Raw genomic sequence first — 27,655 nt, forward strand, 5'->3', positions numbered from 1 at the left:
GATTTTACCCGGACTGGAAGTTTAAAAAAACACCAAGTCATCCACAGTGGAGTTAAACCTTACAGCTGTGAGTTGTGTGGAAAGTCTTTTACCGAGGCTGGATCCTTAAAAAGACACCAACTCATCCACAGTGGAGTTAAACCTTACAGCTGTGACTTGTGTGGAAAGTCTTTTACCGAGGCTGGATCCTTAAAAAGACACCAACTCTTCCACAGTGGAGTTAAACCTTACAGCTGTGAGTTGTGTGGAAAGTCTTTTACCCAGGCTGGAGGTTTAAAAACACACCAACTCATCCACAGTGGAGTTAAACCTTACAGCTGTGAGTTGTGTGGAAAGTCTTTTACCGAGGCTGGATCCTTAAAAAAACACCAACTCATCCACAGTGGAGTTAAACCTTACAGCTGTGACTTGTGTGGAAAGTCTTTTACCGAGGCTGGATCCTTAAAAAGACACCAACTCTTCCACAGTGGAGTTAAACCTTACAGCTGTGAGTTGTGTGGAAAGTCTTTTACCCAGGCTGGAGGTTTAAAAACACACCAACTCATCCACAGTGGAGTTAAACCTTACAGCTGTGAGTTGTGTGGAAAGTCTTTTACCCAGGCTGGAGGTTTAAAAACACACCAACTCATCCACAGTGGAGTTAAAGCGTACAGCTGTGACTTGTGTGGAAAGTCTTTTACCGAGGCTGGAGGCTTAAAAACACACCAACTCATCCACAGTGGAGTTAAACCTTACAGCTGTGACTTGTGTGGAAAGTCTTTTACCCAGGCTGGACACTTAAAAAGACACCAACTCTTCCACAGTGGATTTAAAGCGTACAGCTGTGACTTGTGTGGAAAGTCTTTTAACCTGTCTCATAACTTAAAAAAACATAGACTCATCCACAGTGGAATTAAGGCGTACAGCTGCGACTTTTGTGGAAAAAGGTTCAGTGACAAACAGTACCGAAATATTCACCTACGGATTCACACTGGAAATGATGTTTCCTGCTGTGATCAGTGTGGGAAACTGTTTACAACAGATGCACAGTTACAACAACACATGTTTAGCCACACTGAGGAGAGACCTTATAAATGTGACCTGTGTGAGAAGACTTTTAAAGCTCCAAATCAGCTGAAAATCCACCAACAGATCCACACCAGAAAGTAACTCTACAAGTGCAGTTACTGTGAGGTATGTATTTATCTTTATCTTGTAATTTTAACCTGATTGTTTCGAACAAGTCTCATCAGTAAACTTATGGAGTTATACTGAATGAACTGTTTGGAAAAATAAAGACTCATTTTCGCTCAGTAAGCTCAGTGTTGTAATGTAAACAGTAAAATGTAATTGGACGTTGGCAGAGATGCTCTTTATTTCAGGCGACGTTCAGGATAAAAATGTTGAAGGAATTCTCTGATTTACAATGTCTTTGTTTAGAAGTGGAGCAAAGCACATGGATCCAGTTCTCAACCCTGTCGTCACTGTGGTGGTGGGAAAGAGTTTCTCTGTGACCTTTGTGGAAAAACCTCCAATCACGAACGAGACCTAAAAGGACATCAACGTAGACACACTGGAGACAAAATGAACTACTGCAAAGAATGTGGGAGAGGCTTCCACACACCAAGTACATTAAAAATACATGACCTCTTCCACAGTGTGGTCAAAAAACACATCTGTGACCAGTGTGGGTCATCCTTCACCACTGCACGTGAGCTTAATGAAAAAGCATAAGGGAATCCACACAGGAGAGACACCATACAAGTGCAGACACTGTGACAAAAGCTTCTCACAATCAGGTCATCATAACAAACATGAACGTACACACATGGAAGTGAACTTCAGCTGTGACCAGTGTGACAAGAGCTTCAGGAATCTCAGTTCATACTCCGAACACAAACGATTCCACGCTGTAAATAAACTGTTTCACTGTTACCAATGTGCAAAAACATTCACTTCATTATCTGCTCTGTGCAAACATCAGCCTGATCATGCAGAACTGAAATCACTGGATCACAATGAATCTGAAGAGAGAGAAAGATCCTCTTCTGGTTTCAGGGTCAGACTTAAAAACCTTGAGCTCAGGCTCCACAGAGTTCAGATGGAATCTCCTGTAAAGAGTGTCAGCTGATGTCACACTTGGATCTGATGAGGTAGCTCTGATTTCTGGAGCTGCAGTGAATAATCCTGAATGTTACATTTAGGAAGCTGCATGTATAGATATGCATATCAAGTTTATGTTTTTTCCTTTGAGGGATTTGAATTCTCTAAAATGTTATCCCTGTTACATTTTAGTCTTTGTTTCCTTAGGACACAGTAGTGTTTAGTAGTTGTACTTGTTACTGTATTATTAAAGTTATAGAAATGTCTTTTTTTACCAAACTAATCATGTATCAGAATTGCAGATATGGATATATATTTCAATTTCTTTCACTTGTACTTTCTTAGCGTTTCCAAAATTAACTTCTTTTTTTAATGTATTCATTTAATGTGTTACCTCAGTTAAATTTAAATTCTTCATTCATATTTAATCTTTTGCTGTTGTAAAATCTTCTCTTAAATCCTTTTCTGCCAAAACTGCAAATAATTTCACAACAGTTGCGCTTAAAACCTCCAAAATGAACTAAATCTGTCCACCAGCTTTGAAACAACACCTGCTGTGACTTTATGTCCAGAAAAAAGAAACTCAAGCTAAACTGGTTTTGGGCTGTACTTCCATATAATACCAGTTTGTACCAGAAGATGAAGCAGTGAGTCAGTGTAACCTTTATTTAATTAGGCAAAGAACACAATCTTATTCACAGTGGCAGCAAAGAAATGTTGAAAGTTAAAAACAGCAGCACACATCTGGACCATTTTAAAGATCACAGGTGACTACTTTTACTTAATTCAAATTCTGTTAAACCTCTATTTTTTTGCTCCTCCTTTCACTTTAGTGTATTTAGTCCTTGAAGTCCACATGTTGTTTTTTAATGAATTTTGATCCACATGTTTGCAGCTGTTTTCTTGTTGATTTGAAGTTTGTATTATGAAATCCTGATAATGTTAAAGTGTTAGTTATATTTGATGAAGTCTGTGTAGAGTTTATCTTATTAAACAGTTTGGTGTGAAAAATAAAGAATTGGTCTCAGAACAAGTAGTTTGAGCCGTGATTTCAGATTCAAACTAATTTAACTGTTTTCAGTGGTACATGTGGAGGTTTATCAGAGGAGGAGACTTGGATGATCTCCACTCACACTGAACAAGGATCCTGCAGCTCATTAAAAGCTTAAAAAATATCTTCAAGGAAAATCTGTTTGATTTTTCTTAAAAACGTGCTGGTGGCATGAAGTTTTCAGACAGTGTGTTTAAGAGTCATTGTGGTTAACATCTCACACATTCCAATAAAGCAGATGTTCCTGCATTGCAACAGCGGTTTGCAGTTGCGTTCTCCCCCCTGCTCGTCTACAGGACTCTCATGGAGCACCACTTTGAAACTTTGTAACTCTCTCTGCAAAATACAATATATAAAGACCAATGCTGGGCAATTAATTATATAGTTACTTCTTCAAAAATGTTTCTGAGTATTGCAAACAAAGATTTTTGCAGCTGTTTACCTAAAAATGCTGCTAAGGCAGTTTTTTTAAACAAACATTTCAAACTATTTACAGAACAATCAGCTGTTCTGCATCAAATCTGATGCCACACAAATTATTTGTGCCTCTCCAAAAAATAATTTCTGTCCACTATGAGATAAAGGAGAACATCAAAAGCCTGATACCTGCAGGCCTGACAACAGGAGATGTATCACTCCTGTAACATTTAGCAGTCGCGTCATTGTTCTGACATGCACAACAAAACTATTGACTACACTACACACAAAATTCGCAAGATTTGCGTTAAACGTCGCAAATCTCTCACATCTCAAAACACTGCTGTCACTCCTAAAATTTCCTCTTCTTAACAACTTCACATGGGACCCAACCTAACCTTAACAGTATCAAACCAAGTCTCCCCTCGCCAGTCAAGTCACATCAGAAGTATATAACCAGCAGCAGGGTGAGGCACTCGCTACGTCTGGTGTTATGGCACCCCACACTAAACGTGAGGCAGTTGCTAAGCTAATCGGTAATAAAGCTCTCATACATTGCAATTTGAATGGCTTTCTGCTATTTGCACATTTCTTTACTGTAAATTTCTAAGTTAATCTGTAAATTTTTGTAGTAACCTGTAAATTGTAAACCTGTAAATTGTAAATACTGTAAAACCACTGTCATTTAATGGTCGGGCATTGCACAGCTACAAGCATTTCACCCCATGTTATACTGTGTATGTGTGACAAATAAAATTTGAATTTGAATTTGAATTTGAATTTGAAATTGATGAGTTGAAAGTTTGCGCAGTCAACGGGGAAACCACATCATTTGATGGCTGGGTACCCATCATGATTAACTTACCCGAGGGTGAAGACCCCACCCTCTCCGTCAGTACTCCGGTCCTTGTCAGTACCTTGCCTATGGACAAACCATTGATCGGTTTCAATGTCTTGGAACAGATTATTGAGGGGCAACTAGAGCTTGATACCTACTCTTGTTACCTTGCTGTGAATGCCATCTGTCTTCACCCTGAGAAAGGTGAGGTGGTCGTAAGCTTCATCCAGACAGTAGAGCCAAACATTACACAAGGGTGCTTGAGGACAGTTGAAAGGGATGTGATTATCCATGCTGAACAGGTCACCTGGTTAAAGTGCCCCGTTCCATCAACCATGAATTGTTTAGTGCTGTTTGAGGCTGATGAGGGTAACCAGGCCCTAGAGCAGTTCGATGTCTTGACGGGGTTAGTTGAAATACAGAATCCTAAGCCGTACATCACCATTGCTCTGAGTAATGACACCAAACATGATATCACCTTGACAAGGAAGACGGCCCTGGGCACCTTACAGCTGGTTGAACATATTGTGGAGGTCGAGGCCTCAAACGAGTGCCCACCTGCAATAACAGTCCGCAAGATAATGGTGGAGTCAGCTGGACCTCTCCCAATGTCGTGGTATCCGCCAGTGAATCTTAATCATTTGGAAGAGGAACAAAAAGAGATTGTCCAGAGAATGTTGTTTGATGAGTGCAGGGTTTTTGCGTGGGATGGGAACGATATTGGTTGTAATCCTGATCTGAAAATGGTGATAAACCTAAAGGATGACATACCAGTGCAGAGAGCATATACTTCCATACCTAAGCTGCTGCTACGGGAGGTTAAAGAGTACGTGCAAGACCTCCTGATGAAGGGATGAATATCATACCATACCAACTTTATTTATAAAGCACTTTAACACTTTAAAATAAAATAAATGACTAAAATAAATGAAAACATTTGAAAACAAATTGAGTCAGGCCCTTTAATCAGTGCCAAAGGCTTCAGCAAATAAATATGTTTTAAGAAGACTTTTAAACTCAGAAAGAGAAGAGACCTGTCTAATGTGCAAGGGCAGACCATTCCACAACTTTGGAGCAGCTACAGCAAAAGCACGATCACCTTTAATTTTACACTTAGTTTTCGGTACCTTAAGGAGCTGCTGATTGGCGGACCTAAGGGAACGGGCAGGTGTATATGGTTGCAGTAGCTCCAAGAGGTCTCTTATTTGTTTTTAAATCTCTTAATGAGATTTAAAAACAAATAAGTAGTGGCCTCAGAATTGCCACCAAAAACCATCACTTGTGTTTTCTGTGTATTAAAATGTAAAAAGTTCAAAGCTATCCAGGCCCTTATTTCATTAAGGCATCTGAGCAGAGGGTCTACTGAGAAGCCATTTATCTTTTTAAGTGGGAAATAAATCTGGGAGTTATCAGCATAACAGTGGAAAGAAATCCCAAGGGGCGGTAGGTGAGGGAAGTGACGGAAGTGACGGACAAGCAGGGGCGATTCTCGGATCAGAGCTTTGGGGGTGCTGAGCACCCAGAGCTGCCCAGCCAGGCAAGATAAACTTTACACGTCACAATGAGACTTCTTCCCTGTCTCTGTCAGTCCCTGCATCCTTAAATGTCTCCAGTTGTCCCAAGTTCCCTCTGACTGTCTCCTGGGTGCATTTAAACCCCTGTTCCTCCCTGTCCTCATCGTCTGTTGTCTTCATTTCCGTTATCAGTCATCATAATTTTACCATCTCTGTGCAAGTCTGCAAATTTCTTTCTTAAATCATATGATTCTTAAATTCAACAAGTCTCTCTGTGCCTGGGTCCTCGTCTCAAAAGACGACATCACTGTTTTGTACATTTTAACATAATTTAATCCCCACATTTGAGAAAGAAAGGCAAACACTTTTTTTTGAAAAGTCTGTAACAAAACCATCAAATCTGATAAAGGTTATTTAAATGATGCTCATAGTGAGTAAGAAGTAAACTGAGTGCATGTTTTGGACAGAGATTCACTTTTAATGTGTATGTATAATATAATACAGATACATTAAAAACACTCCCAAAACAGAATAAATTATTACAAATAAAAATCTTTACTGCAGATACTAATTTTACTAATTTAATAATACTAATTTTGTGTTGTAAGATTTATGAGTTTCATGCTTTCATAGTGGTACTTGGGAGAGCTTGACATTTTTCTCAGGTGGTACACACTGTAAAAAGTTTGAGAAACATTGATAAGGTGCTTTTGGAAAACATTTAAAGCTGCTGTACAGAATCTTTGAAACAAGCTAGCTTAAAACACTTTTAGAATATAAACTCTGCTTCTCTTTACAGCTCCTCACTCCACCAGGGCTGTTTGGCACTTTCTGATACTGTACTGCGGCAGTCATACAGACAACTGGACAGTCCAAAAGTTGGCCTACCTATTACTGGCTGAGGTTTTAATGGAGTTGTGGCTGAACCACATAAAAATATATCATTAATTTTAATCTCCCCAATCAATGATAATGTTATGTTGGAATGTTGTTAAAGAGGGTCAAACATGTTTCAACCCAGTTTGTTTTGCAGATTCTGTATAGCAGCTTTAATATAGGGAGAACACAACTTCCAGACTGTATGAGTAAAATCAGGTTTTTTCTCTTTGCCAGTTTAACAGTTTCTGTTTTGCCTGTCACTGTTCCCTGTCTGTTTTCTTACCTGGTTCTTCCTGACCTTGTACTTTCTCCTCACATTCCCTCTTTCCTCTCTCCCTCTTTGGACTGACAATCATACACAAATAGATTGTATTCAATTAGATGAAAAATTACATTAATATGAAAAAATACCATTAAGATCACTAACAAAAAGTCCTCTCTCAGTGTACTTTCAACCAAAAGGCAAATAACCAAACCACATGAACATCTCATAAAAGATATAAATATTGAAACACTGATCCAACATTATTTTTGATTGACGGATCATTTGATTTTACACTTTTATCTGAATGTGGCTCCTTTTTTTGAAAAAACTTCCTTATATCCATTATGAACCTGGCTGTCTCTCTGTACATAAACACACACACACACACACATAACAGGAGTTATAAGGTTAATGGGCATCCAGTCAGTTAGCTAGTTAGTATCCATTTCAAACAGGACAGTGGTAACAACAGCAGGCTACGGACAATTTTAAGTTTTAGATTTTCAATAGGCTGTATTCATTTCAATGGGAGCAACAGGACGGTCAAATGTCGCTGATTTTACTACAGAGTAGGACGGATTGTAGAGTAGCAAACATCGTCGGAAAACATGTTTTCAACACTGGAGGTTACCTGGGTGTAAGGTTTTTTAGCTAAAAACAAACATGACTCCTATCTAACTATATAAAGAGTAACTGAAGGTTAAATGCAGCTAATATGTCCTGTTTTAAGCCAGGCACTTACACCTCCGCTCCGCTGCGTCTCAGCCACTCTGGCAGCAACTGCGCTAGAGCCAGAGTAGGGGAGAGCCGAGCTGGAACCATTTTGATGTTATGTCTCAACCAAGTACTGTATGGTTTTTATATTTTTAGCAGTGTGTCACGCAGACAGCAAATATTGTTCAAAAAAAGTAAGAAATCTTTGGGGGTGCTTTGATTCATTTTGGGGGTGCTGAAGAACCCCCAAAAATGGGCTAAAATCGCCCCTGCAGACAAGGTAAGCGACTCATGTTGTAATGGACGTCAGACGCCGGAGATTTTGGCGAAAAATTAAAGCGAATGGTAGTTTAGATTTGAACAAATTCCTTTAAGCTTCAGTTTTACCAAATACACTTATCAATTGTCTTATAACTAACAACATTTGTCTAAATCATCTCCAACACCCTGGAGAACAACGGGGAGAGTTTAGAGGCTCTCCAAGATTACATTGATCAGTGCTTCCAGGATCTCGTGATGAAGAAGGCCCAGAGTGCAGCTTCCCCGGCCAAATCTGAGACGTCGTCGTCGAAAAGACTTCACCTGGCAGATTCCCCCGGCACAACATCGCCAGCCGGCAAAGATATTGTCAACATACTGGAGTCAATCGACCAACGATTGTCCAGTTTCGATGCAAGTGATGTAGTGCACCAACACAAGCACTACAGGAGAATAAGAAAACAATCCATAATGCAACAGACAAACCAAAACACAACAACTCAAAATACTGGGTCAAACTGACCCAGAACCGTGACATTATCATTAAATTCATCAACCCATGTTTCCCAATTTATTAACTGTTTCTGTAAAAAAAAAAAAAAAACCTCATCGCCAGTGTTATTAGGGATTGAGGTACACATGCATCACCAAACATCACACACACTCTTTTGTGCCATTTGCTTTTCCCTGTCCAGATGTTTGCTATAAAACAAATTGTCTGATTTGAGGTTTTACACTTAAAAAACTGTTTGTGTTTTTTATCTGAAGAGTATGTAAATATCTGGTTTCAACTGTATATTTGATGATGTTGGTGTTTGGCTTGATTGTCAGCACAAAGAGGGAGAGAGAGGAACAGAGAGAGAGAGAGAGAGGAACAATTGAATTGGGGTTTAGTCCTCGTGTCTTGATACAGCCCTGATTTGCTCTCCCTTGCTGCTTAATTAAAGAACTTATTTAAGGTGTCCTGCATATATGATATATTTTATTGTTACCCCCCCCCCCAAAAAAAAACGAATCCCACATGCATACTACCCTTTAGGGCTAAACCCCGGGTGTATAAAATGTCTGCCTCTGATGTCACATGCATATGAAACAACAGTTTCTGACATCTCTACACCATCAGTAGTAATATACCTGTAGATTTTTTGCCCCCCCTTTTAATTTAACTAGGAGCATTTTACTTTTTCTTTAGCGCTCCGAAAAGACACATGAGCAAATAGTTTTAAACAGAGCACTACAAACAACATGTATTCTTTTAGAAATAAACAGCAATACTTCTAAAAACAGCGTATTCCCATGCAGCATTTAATTTAACTAGTTTAGGAGCATTTCACATTCTTTAGCACTCTGAAAGACACAGGAGCTAATAGTTTTTAAACAGAGTGCCACAAACAACATGTATTCTTTTAGAAATAAACAGCGATACTTCTAAAAACCGTGTATTCCCACATAGCCACACTAGCACTGTATCAACCCCACAATGTTCCTTTAATGCAGATAGTCCTATAATTATCTAATAGTCACAAACACATTGGAACAGTAAGACTTGTTGATTACACATAGATGATTTAACTGTTTTAGGAGCATTTTACTTTTTCTTTAGCGCTCCGAAAAGACACAGAGGCTAATAGTTTTAAATAGAGCACCACAAACAACAGGTATTCCTTTAGAAATAAACTTTTCTTGTGTTACTTCTAAAAACCGCATATTCTTAACTAGCCACACACTGCAACAGTTAGACAGAGGGGGTTACAGGTAGACCCCCAACATTCAGCAAAAGAAGTCATAAAACAATAAAAGCGGCCTCCTTATCAAGAGCGTCCCAGCACTCACACATCCCAACTGTAGTTCCATAGTTTTTCAACCTTTTTCATTACAAACAGTTCCTTTATCTTATCATGTCAGAGGTCAACTGAAACCAAATCCACCTATATAAAAACACCCCATCAGACACACAGTATTTTCCTCATCACTTCACAACTGCCGCAAGGTATATCGTTTTAACTTTTTATTTTTTCGGATCCCAAACACAGCGGTGCGAGGTGGTTAGCACACAGTTTGGACATGTAGAAAACATCGTTTGTTTGGAACACATCAGCAGAGAGGTAGAATTCATAGCTGTTCATAAGAGTTTAATTCAATCAAACCTCATTTTACGGATCTAAGTGGCTCCGCATCACTAGCCAATTCACCATTTTATTTAAATATCTGAATTTTCGGAATGAGGATCCAAGCGGGACACAGAGGCTGCTAGTTTTAATGCACCAGAATGCAAATATAAATAAAAGCCTGACTATCCTGAAAGCCTAGCTGCAGCGACACCTTTCTTTCACACGGATTCCTGGATGTGTGTTGGAGCCCACTTTGCTACCCGCACAGAGCGTTTCTGACCTACGGGCGTTGCTTATACAATAGAGAAAAGCAACAATACAGCGTGTTTCTCTGCTCCAAGACATCCGCGGGCCTTTCACACAGTAAGCATGTCTGTTATACCCAGTGCATAAATGTCTGTATGTCAGTGCTGATTATTCCAACCCTGTTTAAAATGTGACACACGTGTTGTCCAAAAACATTTCCTCTAAATTTGCAAAGTTACTGATTTAAAAATTATATTTTTGAATTTTTAATTGCATGTCAAACATATGATAGACTCTTGAGCATATTTATATAGCTAATTTCACAATGGTATAACCGTGCTAAATAAAAGATGCCCAAGCACCAAAGCACTCTAATCCTAAAAATGGCACTGAGGGGTGTGTTACAGTGAAAAAACAAAAAGCAGCCAAATTTTCATCTGAAAATGTTGAATTTTATTAAAAACAATGCTCTGTAGTTTGATATTGTCGTTACAGACAAAGCGGATGTTTAAAGCCTTTGGACGCACATTTGAAATGCACTCATTCTCCTAATCAGCTGGAAACATTAAAGCCGTAAAATGACTTTTTCGAACGGCTAAAAACTATTGAACAAGCAGCAATGTTGAGCCTGTTCCAAAGTTTGAATGTACATGTGTTGAAGGTGTGGGTCTTGTTGAATTATTAAATATACTTTCTTTAATTTTCCGAGCCACAAAAACCAAAACTTTTAATTTTCTTCTGCTTGAGTCTCGGCCTCGGGGTAGCTCTACTCATCATTGCTGAGTCAGTTGTCTGTTTGTGCTACTTTTTTTCAAGGAGCAGTGGATTATTGGTAAGGGTGACTTTATGTGTTTAGTTACTTAAGTGGAAGTACTGTGGAAAGTTTTACCTTACATACATAGATCTGACAGTACAGCTTCTGAGGTAACTGTTTACAAAATGTTATAATCTATCCAAAGGTTCTTTGCAATTTTACATTGATAAACATTATCCTTAACATATTTGGTCCAGCATAAAGTACTATGGCCATCACACTGTCATTTAGAATTGTTTAAATAACTCGTGTCTTAAGTCCTTCCATCACACAGAAAATAAAAAAAACCCACATGGTTCACTTTTATATCACAAAATGTTAGAAATATAAGTCGTTCATAACAACCTGAAAGGTTGGAGTTTAAAATGCAAACCAATGGAAGCAGAAGTAGAAGACTATAATGTCACAGAGCACACAGTGTCTATTATTGTGTAGACATTTGTAAATAAGAGCTTAATAAAGGTGCTTAATTTCTTAAGAAATAAACAGGTGGAGTGGTCTTTATCAAAAGTGGAAGTTGCATCTGTGGCTAAACTATTGTCCCCAAAAACTTTAAAAATCTACTGTGTGTGAGGCTGTGTAAGTAAAGCTTGCCCTTCACACCCGCGTGTAACAAACCATCTGTTGGGGGTTGTGGATTTGACACCTCAGCATTGTGAAAGTGGGGAAACATGTTTGTGGCTGAGGATAAGATTTCTGCTTACAACTTAGAATCTCAGTTCTAAATGAAATTCAGATGTTTTTTTGTTTTTTAAGTATGACTAATGTATTATTTGACTTCTAAGGCGCACACACACACACACACACACACACACACACACACACACACACACACAAGAACAACAACAACACAGAGAAGAAGAGGGGGTAGTTTTACTACGCGTCATAAAAACGCAATCATGCATCTTCCAACTGTATCTTTCTGTTCTGGCTTTAGAATCATTGGTTGTTTACTGAACCGTACTTTGGGAGTCACACTGTTGTGATACTGGGGAGAAAAAGGGTAAGGTTTGATAGACTAAACCATCACACACAAAACTTCAAAACCTAGAGAGTGAGTCAGACTGCTAACTGTGTCGTTCAGCAATAAACTTATCTACAAATGTGTTAGTAAAGAAACTGCAAACTATAAAAGGAATCTGAATTTAAATAGAACATAGTAGTGATGGATTAAGTGCAGGAAACACTAGTATAAGGTGTCTATGGAACAAATCTCCTTCAGCGTTCAAAATGACCAAAGTGAGGACTCTATGGGCAGAAATCTGTGCCATCAGAAACTGAATTTGAATAAGTTAAATTTGAATTTGAATTACTCGGATTGAATCTGAATTGTAACTTGAATGAAAGCTTTTGAAAACTGAATTTGAATTAGTCTAATTTGAAATTGAATTTATGGTTTGAAACTGCATTTTATCCTTTAAAAATTCAGCTCTCGAATAATTTCACATTCACTTCTCACCATTCAGTTTCAGTTCTACAATTCAATTTCAGTTCCAAAATTCAGTTTTTGGGACTTACATCCGGTTCGGTTCAAGCGCAGATTAATAGAACTACAGACTGATAGCGTTACTGACGGAATCTACAGCGTCTTGAGCTGAATTAAGACTTCAGAAGTCATTCGTCATGTCGAATGACCAGCGGATAAACTCTCAGGTTGGTAATAAATGTATTACATGTATAAGAACAAGCGTCATGTTAACAAATGATAGCCGTACAACCTTTATGCTTATTGTAGCTGCTAGCTAAAACGCTAATTTAGCCTAGTTTGCCCTGGATTCAGCTTTGACAAACAAATATGATCGACTGTTTCTAGTAGAATTCCAAAGTTGTCATCTTGTACCCTGTCAGAGCCCTGTATGCTTGCAGAGACCCCTACAGTAAGGAAACATGCAAAACGCTGTCCAAACCTTTGTATTTGAGCTTTATTTATGTCTTACACAGCATCCCAACTCTTTAGCGAACTTAATAACTTTAGCTAAAGTGAATAGTTACGCTGCACTAATGAATAAGACTTACTGGATCACCTCTGTTTGAAGTGATATAATATGATATACAACTATCACTGAAACAGCAAACTTTGTAAATAAACAACACTTCTCATTCTCTAAACGTTTGGCCACAGATGTAAATTACACTATCAGTGCTTGTTCACTCTTGACAATAATTACATTTCTAAATTCTCTTTGTGCATTTACAGGTAAACAATATCTAATATTTTATCTAAATGACTGCTTTGTCTTTGAAAAGGTGAAGAGCCTGAGGCCGGTGACAGTCCAGTTCTACTCTAAGTACATCCTTACGGTGGTTCACAGGACAAGGCGACATTCCTGTCCTGCCAGAAGAGAAGAGAAACTTCAGAGTCTTCATGAAGTTCAACCACACCTGTCATATGGAATATGACAGGGGTCTCAAACTCCAGTCCTCGAAGGCCGGTGTCATGCAACTTTTCCATGCGCCTCGAGGACTGGAGTTTGAGACCCTGCCGTATGGTGTTCATGCAGTTTTCACCCCACAGTTACAGCATGTCTGACTGCCTGTTCAGCATATGCAAAATATATGATGAGTTTAAGCATGTGATGACTAAGGCCTTCCATTATGGTGTTTGTCATCACATGTCACAGACATCTGGATGATCATTTGAATATACAAAAAACAAAAACTTGTTACTTCATCTTTTATCTTTATTATTATTATTATTGTTCTTATTTTACATTTTTCATTGTTAGGCATTGGGTTTATTTGTAGTAGTCCTTTCCAGCTTCTTTCCTCTTCCATGTTACTGTGTCAGCTTGTCAGCATCTATTTGGGGTTGGGAGTGGAACAGGAAGTAAGGAACAGAAAGTGCCATTTAAACCAGGAGAGGTTCTTATATTTCAGAAGAAGGGATTAATTCAAAAGAAATGACCTCAATGCCATATTTTATTTAGGAACCCTAGAGAGCACTTTGCAAAATAACACATTCTTATAATTTCACCCTCAGATGAGCCAAGCTACGACTGTCAGGGAAGGTGATGTAGGTACAGAGCATGTGAGAGTGGTTAAGTTAATGTCTCTTGTCTAGATGAAGGCACAGGAGGGATCAATGGCACGGCGTAGAGATTCAGTATCTTCAGTCTTCAGTGGACACTCCATTTCTGGCACAAAACACCTGTAAAAGATGGTCGATTTAGGAGGTGACCCGACAACTTCAGCCTGTCAAACATAGCAATGGAGCAGTATGTTTTAAAAAAAAAAATCTAATTAAGCATGCACTCAGTACCCTAAGAATTATTATGATAGTTAAACACAGTGATAGTTGTATATCATATTATATCACTTCAAACAGAGGTGATCCAGTAACGCTGCACTAATGAATAAGACTAACTATTCACTTTAGCTAAAGTTATTAAGTTCGCTAAAGAGTTGGGATGCTGTGTAAGACATAAATAAAGCTCAAATACAAAGGTTTGGACAGCGTTTTGCATGTTTCCTTACTGTAGGGGTCTCTGCAAGCATACAGGGCTCTGACAGGGTACAAGATGACAACTTTGGAATTCTACTAGAAACAGTCGATCATATTTGTTTGTCAAAGCTGAATCCAGGGCAAACTAGGCTAAATTAGCGTTTTTAGCTAGCAGCTACAATAAGCATAAAGGTTACTGTACGGCTATCAATTGTTAACATGATGCTTGTTCTTATACATGTAATACATTTATTACCAACCTGAGAGTTTATCCGCTGGTCATTCGACATGACGAATGACTTCTGAAGTCTTAATTCAGCTCAAGACGCTGTAGATTCCGTCAGTAACGCGCTATCAGTCTGTAGTTCTATTAATCTGCGCTTGAACCGAACCGGATGTAAGTCCCAAAAACTGAATTTTGGAACTGAAATTGAATTGTAGAACTGAAACTGAATGGTGAGAAGTGAATGTGAAATTATTCGAGAGCTGAATTTTTAAAGGATAAAATGCAGTTTCAAACCATAAATTCAATTTCAAATTAGACTAATTCAAATTCAGTTTTCAAAAGCTTTCATTCAAGTTACAATTCAGATTCAATCCGAGTAATTCAAATTCAAATTTAACTTATTCAAATTCAGTTTCTGATGGCACAGATTTCTGCCCAGAGGACTACAAGCGTTTCTCTCAGTTGGTTGTGTTTAGGGTAAAAGCAGCTAAATACACTGAGACTGCTCCACATTGTTAGTGAGTTAACTCTGGATGTCTGTGGGTTTGTCAAACTTGGAGTGAACAAAAGCAGAAAAACAGTAAAAGATGCAGACGGTGAAAGTCTGGTTTATTTCATGAACACAATGAAACATTTTACAGTCCACAGAGCAAAGTAGCATACATGATAAATAGATACACATAACACGACCCGTGAGAAGTAAAACTCATCGTCTTACCACATGTTATATTCTGTAAGCTTAAAATAAACCACAGAAATTAGCGTTTAGTGTTTTAAAGACATCTATTAAAAACATTATTGAAGTGACACTTTAACGATACTTCATATCACAGTGTTTATGATGATAAAACATGTTCTCTCATTAGCACATGTCTGCGCTGTCGCTTGTCATGAAAATGTCCAGAGCCTGGGTTCAGCTTCCTCTTCAATTACCACTGATCATTATTAGGCCGCACAAAAGATTTGTTACATTATCCCCATAAACAACATGTTTTTATAGAAATCATTGTGACACAAATATTTAGATTCTTGTTTCACAATGTGCATGAACTCAAAATCTTTAGAGTTTCATATTTATAAAGTATTGCAAAGAATACATTTATACCATTGTGTGAGCTACACTTCTTGTAAAAAATAAACTGATTGGCAATGCGTTTGAGAAAAGCTCCTGCTGTGACCTTCCTTCTGTGAGGGCACACACACACACACACACACACACACACACACACACACACACACACACACACACACACACACACACACACACACACACACACACACACACACACACACAGACACACACAGAGAGAGAGAGAGGGAGATCATTAATACAAAGGATTGGAGCCGGTTTTTGGATTTTCACTTGTTGTTGGCTTTAATATGAACAGTCACATAAAATTCACTCAAATTTTTTGCCTTTGCTTCAATTAGGATGTTTCTTTAAATCTACAACACCTTCCTTTTCAGAAAGTTTACTGATATAGTAAAGAAGTAGCTAGGGAACTCAGTAAGTATGAGCAACAATAGCTTAGGGACAGTTTCTACAATAAAGAGGAATTCATCATCTGCAGTTCATCAAAAAGTGTCATATTAAAAACAATTCAGCAGACCCTCAGAGTGCGGATACAAACTGTTTTCAGCTGTAGAGGTAGAGGTACAGTTTATGCACTTATCAAACATACAGTTTAGAGGCTTGCATTAGAGTGCGTTGGTGCTTGGGCATCTTTCATATAGCACGGTTATACCATCGTGAATTTAGCTATAAGATAAGATAAGATAAGATAAGATAAGATAAGATAAGATAAGATAAGATAAGATGGCCTTTATTAGTCCCACAGGTGGGAAATTTGTTTTGTTACAGCAAAAGTGCAAAGTTATGTAGCAGAAATTAGAAAACACTGGAATGCAATAAAATACAATAAAATAAAATAAAATAAAATACTATATACAATAGAATAAAATAGAAATACAAATACTACATACATATATATATATATATATATATATATGTATATATACAAATACTATATACAACATACAACATATATAAATATGCTCAAGAGTCTATCATATGTTTGACATGCAATTAAAAATTCAAAAATATAATTTTTAAATCAGTAACTTTGCAAATTTAGAGGAAATGTTTTTGGACAACACGTGTGTCACATTTTAAACAGGGTTGGAATAATCAGCACTGACATACAGACATTTATGCTCTGGGTATAACAGACATGCTTACTGTGTGAAAGGCCCGCGGATGTCTTGGAGCAGAGAAACACGCTGTATTGTTGCTTTTCTCTATTGTATAAGCAACGCCCGTAGGTCAGAAACGCTCTGTGCGGGTAGCAAAGTGGGCTCCAACACTAGGGATGGGTATCGAAAACCGTTTCTTGTTGAGAACCGGTTCCCACTGTTTCAATTCCTTGGAATCGTTTGCCATTTTTGCAAACGATTCCCTTTATCGATTCCAGTCGCCCGAATGACGCCACCACGCTGCGGAGCGCCGGAGCGTACCTGGCAGGAAACACGGCGCCTAAGCGGGTCAAACGCTCAAAAGTTTGGTTATACTTTACCAGAACGGATGACAACAGGGCAACTTGCAATACTTGCAAAGTAGATATTTCATTTAAGGGAGGAAACACTACGAATATGCAAAAGCATTTGCTCACAAAACACGCGATGAACTTAAATGAATGTCTTTAATTCCGCTCCGGACTCGTGAATCTCAACCCAGCAGCAGCAGCGGTAACGTTTGCACGTCCTCTCCCGTTAATGCGGCAGGTAAATAATCAACTAACAGTGCATATTATGTTAGCGCGATCTGCCTTATTACAAAACCTGTCATTGTGCATTTAGGTGACCATGATGAGACAGACAGAGTCTGGCTGGCGCTCACTGGCAGTTGTCGCTGCAGTCCACCGGTAGCGTCTCTTTTCAGGCCCGCATGTCACCGAGCAGTGACTAGTTTGTGGTCAAAGCCTTGCAGCCATTTGCCACAGCAGATGCTAAGTGAATGTGTTTAATTGTAGGCAGGGACATTACTGGATATTCTTGTGTAATTGCTACAGAATAATTTATGTTACGTTAAGAATATTTATTTTATTATTTTACACTTACATTTTTTTTTCCTGGGGACCCTGTGACACCCCACTGAAGAGCCGTAGGCTGTGGATCTCTTAAGATCTCACTGTTGGGTTTGTAAGGCCATGTTACTCCTAAATTTCTATCTTGTTCAAAGAGAAGATATAAAACAGTTCTAAGCTAATCGACCTTAGTGTTCTCCTTTTTAAAAACAAGAATCGATAAAGAATCGAATCGTTAAACAGAATCAAAAATGGAATCGGAATCGTTAAAATCTTATCAATACCCATCCCTAGAAGTAACACAAGAAAAGTTTATTTCTAAAGGAATACCTGTTGTTTGTGGTGCTCTATTTAAAACTATTAGCCTCTGTGTCTTTTCGGAGCGCTAAAGAAAAAGTAAAATGCTCCTAACTAGTTAAATTAAATCATCCATGTCTAAATAACAGAGCGCTGAGACCTATACAATCCTTTAAAACACTTTAATTAAAACACATAATGCTTTCATTAAATAAAACACTTTTAAACACATGTGAACTCACATGACCCCCGAACTCACATGCACGAGCAAAGCCACCTACTACAGAGGGTCACGCACGCGTACGCGCACTCACATGGACGCGCAGGTGTAAAGGGGAAGTGGGGTGGGGGGGCAAAAAAGCTACAGGTATATTACTACTACTATCTGTGAGTCCTGTTGAATATTTATGGGCCGACTGTGGCTCAGGACGTTGAGCCGGTTGGCTAATAATTGAAAGAAAATGTTAACTGAAAAAACATTAAGCTGCTCTCTGAGGCATCCGTCAGAGTGTGAATGTTGCACTGAAAACACTCGGGTGTGGATAAAAACGCTTGTGTGAATGAGTATCAGACAGAGATCTACAAAGTAAAACAGGAAGTTCCCAGACAGAAAACAAAATCAGAATAAAACTAGAACATGAGAAAGTTAATCAAAACAAAACCACTGAGTCTGCAGACTCAGGACCATGACAGTATCTGTGTTTTAGTGCAGATATGGTTCATCAGCATTTGCTTTGGGCTTTAACTAACATTTACTCAGCCACAGGTATATGTACCAGGTGCCTACATGGGGTGGAAGGGATGACAGCTTACTCAGTGTCCTCCCGTCCCTGTCTACCTCCACTGGGTTAAGAGGGCATCAGTGACATCTGACAGACTCAGATATCCCTCTGATCCTGAACCGTGAAGCATGTTTCTGTTTTATCTGACAGTTTCTTGACTTGCAGGGAATCCAAATGATGGCAATGCAAAGTTCTCCATCGTCTCTGTTAATAAAGATTTGCATTCATGAATTTTGTCATGTACAGAGGTTCAGTTTTTATTTATTCATTTATTTTTTGGTACAAACTTTCTATGATTGAACAATTTCTGCATCTGCATCTGCACCTGTAATAACCAGTGCTAGTGTTATTACACATTACTCTTTACTTTCCTTAAAAGTAATGCGGTACGTTAGTTAACTGAATTCTGAAGAAAGTAATTTGTTACAATACAGTACATTACTTTTTCATTAGTCTGTAAAAGAACCTGAAACACACTGTCTACTAACAACACAAGTTTTAGGCTACAGTGCCACACACCAAAACAAATCAACACCAACAGATACGATCTCTCGTTCAATGTTTAGGTATGACGGCACAAAGCAAAAATGAAAACCAGCACAGAGATTTCAAACTGCTCATCACTGCTGTAGTCAGCTGTTAAATTTCAAGGTCTGGCTGCTGGTCTGGGGTGGGAATTCGCTCAGTTTTAACATAACTCTGGAATTAGTAAATGAAGTCATCATTAAAAAAATACTTAAAAAACACATTCTATGAGATTTTAAAATCCTCAAATTTTCAACTGCATTGTTTGAAAATGAGTAAAACTACATCTTACACAATATTATAAGGTGTGTGCATGTTTACAAAAAAACAAAAAAACAAGCAAGAAACAAAATCTGGATGTAATCAGTGTGCTCTGGTGTGTTTGTTGATCGCCCAGCAGCTGCTGAGTGAAATTTTCATTGTTAATCTGTATTTGTCATTGTCAAAGCAGACCAGCACAGAGGAAAGTAGGCAGATGACGAGTTGTACCGTGGAGGCAACTTCTTTCTTATCTGAGGCCTTATTTTTTACAGGAGCTACAGCATCCAGAGTCGTACATCGTGAAGATGCAAAGTTATTAAAAAGATAATGAACCTCTGTTGGAGTAGCGTTCAGGTAGCTGCTCTCCTCCTGGTTTTTTTGTGGGGGTTTTTATGTGTAAAGTGTTTACCTATATGGAGCTATTGTGTTGTATTTACTGGGATTTCTATGTTGTTCGGCTCTTTAAATATGCAGTTCTGATGCAGAAAATACTTTTTTAAAACTGCGTAAACAAAGGTTTTATAAAAGTAACCTTGCCAAAAATTGATTGCAGCCCTGTTACAGGAATCCTGTTAGTGGCTCAAGACGACCTGATATCATTCATGACGGACACGTTTCACACATATTATAATCCAACATTAAACAATCTAAACGTCTGTTACATCCTGTGAGGCTGTGGGAGTGTGTGGGTGGGGTGTTTGCCCGTTCTCCCCGCCTCCTCCCCTCTTGCCACGCCTACCCCCTCTGTTTCTCTCACTCTCCTCTCTCCCCAGGACACAGCTGCTCGTGATTAGCCTCGTTTCCCACCTGACTCCAGTCAGCAATCACCTCTGAGGCTATTTAAGCTGGGGATGAGCAGTGAGCAGGGTGGCTTTTCCCTTGGTGGCTCTACATGGTTTTTGTGCTAGGTTTTGGACAGACAGCCTCCTTCTGAGTAGTGAGTAGACGGGCTTGTGAGCCCTGAGAGTGTCTCCCTGTGGTGAGGAGTAAAAGTTGGAAGTGTGGGAAGTGCCTCCCTTCTTTGGTTAGTAGTTTTCTTGTCTTTTGTTGCTGCGAGTGTTTCCTTTGTTTTTTTTGGCATTAAAGGTAAAACGGCGTTGCCGGCTCTTTAAGTTAATCTTGTTTGTAACAGAACTATATTATTTGTAATAAAACTATATTATTATAGAACAACTCTCTGTGTTTTGCTTTTCATTCTGTTTCCGGACCCATTTGTTACTGGTCCCCTCACTTGCACGCCTAGACCCCTTCGGAGGGGACGTAACAACGTCATCTTTAAGTACAAGTTTAAAAAGTATTCCTGCATGACAGCCTGCTGCACTCCTCTGAGCTTTAGGTGGAGACGCTCCATACTGACCGCTCGACACAGCCAGGTCATGTGATGTGCTGATCGATGTTTAATTGCATCAGTTTTCAGTTATAACTTTGTAATATTGCTCAGAAATTTCATACGTTTATTTTATGTTGTTTATGGTAAAAAAACAAAAAAAAAAAAACTTTTTGTTATTTTACAACTCTGTTGATTAACCAACAAGTCTGTGGAAAATGACAGAACATGCACCTCTTTTTGTTTAATTTTCACTGCTTTCATTGAATTTGGAGCAGTAAAATAGACTTCAACAGTTGTACAATACACTACAGATCTGTGTATTTTTGACAGTTTGTTGTTGTATATTAACAATTTGACTTTTTTATGTTACATTACAGTAAACATATTATTCACAGTCTATTTTTATATATACATTTCACATATTTCCAAATATCAGAGAATGTATAGATTTTTTGGGGTGACAGTTTATTACAAAATTTCTCATAGGCAACTTCAGCAGAAATGCAGACTCACAGAAAGTTCACTTAAACTGTTCAACAACACAGAGCAAGTGTGAACACATCTCTCACCCTGGAACTGAGCCAGAAGAGCTTTCTCAGGAAAAATGAACACTTTTCCAGGTAGATCTTAAATTTTGCTATTACCTTTATGCAATAACTTATCTCCAGTCATCAGATTAAAAGCGTGTTTCAGGAAGGCGTTCCCAATCGTGTCTTTTTCATTCAGTAACCATTTGTTCCTTGAAGAAATTATTTTAAAACTTAAATATTCCACTCCACCATCTTTTTTGTTTTGTTTTTAGCTTTACAAGAATATTATATGATGATGACAAAATCATGCAGTGTATCTGACTTTACAGAGAACGAAATATGTTCTTCTTCATTTCTGTCAAATACAGCTGTATGAAACGTTTCCAGCGGTTGGCATCATGGTTGCTAGGCAACCTGGGCAGCGCGACGGAGGCCAGACCGTCCCATTTCACAAGCCTACAAGCCTCGCACTTCCGGCCTTAGCGGTCTTTGAGTACGCGGCCCTTGTGGACCGTTAAGGCTGCGCACTTTAAGGCTGCAGAACCTGAATTGGGATACAGCCTAAGGCTGTTCCAATTCTCAGCACCGCTCCTCTCTTTCCCTGAGTCCTTAGCAAATCTCCTTCCCACGATTTCATCGAGGCCAAGGAAAAGAGTTTAGGAAAAGGAGATAGGCGCTAATTTCGAAATTACACCCCACGTGGTTACGTTGTCCACCTGAGTCACGTGACCGCACAGTAACAAATCACAGCAGAGCCAGGAAAAGGGGGCGGAGAAAGTGTGTGTGCAGGAGAGGAGTCGAGCAGAGAGAGCTGCTTTTTCATGAAACGGGAGTAAAGTAGTAAACTTACAGGAACATATACCACTACCAACGTTTGGATCGATATCTGCATCGATCTGCACACCCTTGTCTCCTGGATCCTAGCTGAGATCAGCGTGAACCACGTGGGTCTCTGCTCCCTGATCTGTTTCTTAAGACTTCCAGCTTCATCACGGAGTTTCTCTCGGTTTGTGGGCTCATCTAAAGGTAAGCACCGAGCTAACTTTAATGTGGGTTCAGTTTATGTTGAGTTTAGCTCTGTTGAGAATAATAGATTGCTTGGTATAGATTGGAGTTAGACAGACTGTAGAGTTTGTGATTTTCTGCAGCATTATAATCTGGCGGTTGCTAGGGGGAAAGAATACATACAGAAAAATAGTCTTTGAATATGAACAAAAGGATGGAGTGCAGGGCAGGAGAAGAGCCAACCCCCAGGACAGGAAGCCACAGGTACAAGCGTGGGGGAGGGCAATCAGCCTTTAGAATAGGACTTCATAGGATGATCTCCAGATGCATCTGTATTTTATTTTCTTCCAGCGCAAATACAGACGTCCGATTATATACATATATATACATGTATGTATATATGTGTGTGTGTGTCCCAGCTGAGTAACAGGAAGAGAAGAGTCTAATGGTTCAACAGAGGAAGAATTTCAGCCACTTGGACTCAGCTGAGCCACTACAGAGGAAACAATGACTTCAACACAGGTGAGAAAAATATCACAGTTACACTATTGTTGAACCTGTGTGTTCAGCTGGATGGTTTTTAAAAACATGTTAACAGCAGCTTTATCTTTTGCATCCTGGGCTCCTCCATATATACAGAATCTACATTCACAACCAAAAAACTCAGATGTTACAAGAAAATACAAAGATCATATTTTCTCTACACACATTGAAACAACAATATCATGAGTTGAACTTGCAATTTTTTATGAGTAAAAGATTTTCTCCACTTATCAAGGTTTCTTCAATATGTATTTTTCATTACACCTCCCATTGTAGCACATCATTGTTATGTGATAATATCACCAGAAGGTGGTGGTAACACACCAACAATGTGTTTGTTGACATGTTTGATTCCACTAATGGAGGGAGTTTCAGTTTGCTCCACGACTGCATTTCACTCACTGCCTCTGTTTGTATCTCTGTCACTGCAGGACCAACACGGAGCGAGAAGTCAGCGCTCTCAGGAGACCGACAAACCTCACAGAAGAAAGGGAGAGAAAACCTACAGCTGTGATGAGTGTGGGAAGGATTTTACCCAAGCTGGACACTTAAAAACACACCAACTCATCCACAGTGGAGTTAAACCTTACAGCTGTGAGTTGTGTGGAAAGTCTTTTACCGAGGCTGGACACTTAAAAAGACACCAACTCATCCACAGTGGAATTAAACCGTACAGCTGTGACTTGTGTGGAAAGTCTTTTAACCAGGCTGGAAGCTTAAAAACACACCAAGTCTTCCACAGTGGAGTTAAACCTTACAGCTGTGAGTTGTGTGGAAAGTCTTTTACCGAGGCTGGACACTTAAAAAGACACCAACTCATCCACAGCGGAGTTAAAGCATACAGCTGTGACTTGTGTGGAAAGTCTTTTACCGAGGCTGGAAGCTTAAAAAAACACCAACTCATCCACAGTGGAATTAAAGCATACAGCTGTGACTTGTGTGGAAAGTCTTTTACTGAGGCTGGAAACTTAAAAAAACACCAACTCATCCACAGTGGAGTTAAACCTTACAGCTGTGACTTGTGTGGAAAGTCTTTTACTGAGGCTGGAGACTTAAAAAAACACCAACTCATCCACAGTGGAGTTAAACCTTACAGCTGTGACTTGTGTGGAAAGTCTTTTACCCAGGCTGGAGACTTAAAAAAACACCAACTCATCCACAGTGGAGTTAAACCTTACAGCTGTGACTTGTGTGGAAAGTCTTTTACTGAGGCTGGAAACTTAAAAAAACACCAACTCATCCACAGTGGAGTTAAACCTTACAGCTGTGACTTGTGTGGAAAGTCTTTTACTGAGGCTGGAAACTTAAAAAAACACCAACTCATCCACAGTGGAGTTAAACCTTACAGCTGTGACTTGTGTGGAAAGTCTTTTACCAAGTCTGGAAACTTAAAAACACACCAACTCATCCACAGTGGATTTAAAGCGTACAGCTGTGACTTGTGTGGAAAGTCTTTTACTGAGGCTGGAAACTTAAAAAAACACCAACTCATCCACAGTGGATTTAAAGCGTACAGCTGTGAGTTGTGTGGAAAGTCTTTTACCCAGCCTGGAAACTTAAAAAAACACCAACTCATCCACAGTGGAGTTAAACCTTACAGCTGTGACTTGTGTGGAAAGTCTTTTACCGAGGCTGGAAACTTAAAAAGACACCAACTCATCCACAGTGGATTTAAAGCGTACATCTGTGACTTGTGTGGAAAGTCTTTTACCCAGGCTGGAGACTTAAAAAGACACCAACTCTTCCACAGTGGATTTAAAGCGTAAAACTCTCACTTGTGTGGAAAGTCTTTTACCCATCGTAAAGGCTTAAAATTACACCATATCATGCACAGTGGAGTTAAACCTTACAGCTGTGAGTTGTGTGGTAAGACTTTTGCTCAAAATAGCAGCTTACAGAGGCATCTAGTTACCCACTCTGGAATTAAGGCGTACAGCTGTGACTTTTGTGGAAAAAGGTTCAGTGACAAACACTACCGAAATATTCACCTGCAGATTCACACTGGAATTGATGTTTCCTGCTGTGATCAGTGTGGAAAACTGTTTACAACAGATGCACAATTACAACAACACATGTTTAGCCACACTGAGGAGAGACCTTATAAATGTGACCTGTGTGAGAAGACTTTTAAATATCCACATCAGCTGAAAAAACACCAACAGATCCACACCAGAAAGTAACTCTACAAGTGCAGTTACTGTGAGGATGTATTTATTTTTATCTTGTAATTTTAACCTGATTGTTTCGAACAAGTCTGATCAGTAAACTTATGGAGTTATACTGAATGAACTGTTTGGAAAAATAAAGACTCATTTTCGCCCAGTAAGTTGAGTGTTATAATGTAAACAGTAAAACGTAACTGGACATTGGCAGAGATGCTCTTTAATTCAGGCGACGTTCAGGATAAAAACGTTGAAGGAATTCCCTGACTTACACTGTCTTTGTTTAGAAGTGGAGCAAAGCACATGGATCCAGTTCTCAACCCTGTCGTCACTGTGGTGGTGGGAAAGAGTTTCTCTTTGACCTTTGTAGAAAAACCTCCAATCACGAACGAGACCTAAAAGGACATCAACGTAGACACACTGGAGACAAAATGAACTACAGCAAAGAATGTGGGAGAGGCTTCCACACACCAAGTACATTAAAAATACATGACCTCTTCCACAGTGGGGTCAAAAAGCACATCTGTGACCAGTGTGGGTCATCCTTCACCACTGCACATGAGCTTAAAGAAAAAGCATAAGAGAATCCACACAGGAGAGACACCATACAAGTCTAGACACTGTGACAAAAGCTTCTTACAATCAGATCATCGTAACAAACATGAACGTACACACATGGAAGTGAACTTCAGCTGTGACCAGTGTGACAAGAGCTTCAGGAATCTCAGTTCATACTCCGAACACAAACGATCCCTCACTGTACTGTTTCACTGTTACCAATGTGCAAAAACATTCATTTCATTATCTGCTCTGTGCAAACATCAGCCTGATCATGCAGGACTGAAATCACTGGATCACAATGAATCTGAAGAGAGAGAAAGATCCTCTTCTGGCTTCATGGTCAGACTTAAAAACCTTGAGATCAGGCTCCACAGAGTTCAGATGGAATCTCCTGTAAAGAGTGTCAGCTGATGTCACACTTGGATCTGATGAGGTAGCTCTGATTTCTGGACCTGCAGTGAATAATCCTGAATGTTACATTTAGGAAGCTGCATGTATAGATATGCATATAAAGTTTATGTTATCCCTGTTACATTTTAGCCTTTGTTTCCTTAGGACACAGTAGTGTTTAGTAGTTGTACTTGTTACTGTATTGTTAAAGTTATAGGAATGTCTTTTTTTACCAAACTAATAATGTATCAGAATTGCAGATATGGATATATATTTCAATTTCTTTCATTTGTACTTTCTTAGTGTTTCCAAAATTAACTTCTTTTTTTAATGTATTCATTTAATGTGTTACCTCAGTTAAATTTAAATTCTTCATTCATATTTAAACTTTTGCTGTTGTAAAATCTTCTCTTAAATCATTTTCTCCCAAAACTGCAAATAATTTCACAGCAGTTGCTGTTAAAAACTCCAAAATGAACTAAATCTGTCCACCAGCTTTGAAAAAACACCTGCTGTGACTTTATGTCCAGAAAAAAGAAACTCAAGCTAAACTGGTTTTGGGCTGTACTTCCATATAATACCAGTTTGTACCAGAAGATGAAGCAGTGAGTCAGTGTAACCTTTATTCAATTAGGCAAAGAACATTCATATTCACAGTGGCAGCAAAGAAATGTTAAAAGTTAAAAACAGCAGCACACATCTGGACCATTTTAAAGATAACAGGTGACTACTTTTACTTAATTCAAATTCTGTTAAACCTCTATTTTTTGCTCCTCCTTTCACTTTAGTGTATTTAGTCCTTGTAGTCCACGTTTTTTTTTAATGAATTTTGATCCACATGTTTGCAGCTGTTTTCTTGTTGATTTGAAGTTTGTATTATGAAATCCTGATAATGTTAAAGTGTTAGTTATATTTGATGAAGTCTGTGTAGAGTTTATCTTATTAAACAGTTTGGTGTGAAAAATAAAGAATTGGTCTCAGAACAAGTAGTTTGAGCCATGATTTCAGATTCAAACTAATTTAACTGTTTTCAGTGGTACCTGTGGAGGTTTATCAGAGGAGGAGACTTGGCTGTTCTCCACTCACACAGAACAAGGATCCTGCAGCTCATTAAAAACTCTAAAATGATCTTCAAGGATAATATGTTTGATTTTTCTTAAAAAACGTGCTGTTGGCATGAAGTTTTCAGACAGTGTTTTTAAGAGTCTTTGTGGTTAACATCTCACACATTCCAATAAAGCAGATGTTCCTGCATTGCAACAGCGGTTTGCAGTTGCGTTCTCCCCCCTGCTCGTCTACAGGACTGTCATGGAGCACCACTTTGAAACT

General features: G+C 38.9%; 2 protein-coding genes across 2 annotated transcripts; both read left to right on the forward strand.

The window, feature by feature from the left end:
* Positions 1-48: 48 nt before the first annotated feature.
* Positions 49-27,309, forward strand: LOC120438253 (zinc finger protein 227-like; the record flags this gene model as incomplete). Its single annotated transcript, XM_039608701.1, has 2 exons — positions 49-1,173; positions 25,663-27,309. A coding segment is annotated over one exon (1,101 nt), but the record flags the coding sequence as incomplete, so codon positions are not given.
* LOC120438258 (zinc finger protein 596-like) lies at positions 23,870-24,622 on the forward strand (the record flags this gene model as incomplete). The annotated part of the gene is made up of 1 exon (XM_039608704.1): positions 23,870-24,622. A coding segment is annotated over one exon (753 nt), but the record flags the coding sequence as incomplete, so codon positions are not given.
* Positions 27,310-27,655: the final 346 nt, after the last annotated feature.

The sequence above is a fragment of the Oreochromis aureus genome, linkage group 3, assembly GCF_013358895.1.
Source record: "Oreochromis aureus strain Israel breed Guangdong linkage group 3, ZZ_aureus, whole genome shotgun sequence".
Taxonomy (NCBI): domain Eukaryota; kingdom Metazoa; phylum Chordata; class Actinopteri; order Cichliformes; family Cichlidae; genus Oreochromis; species Oreochromis aureus.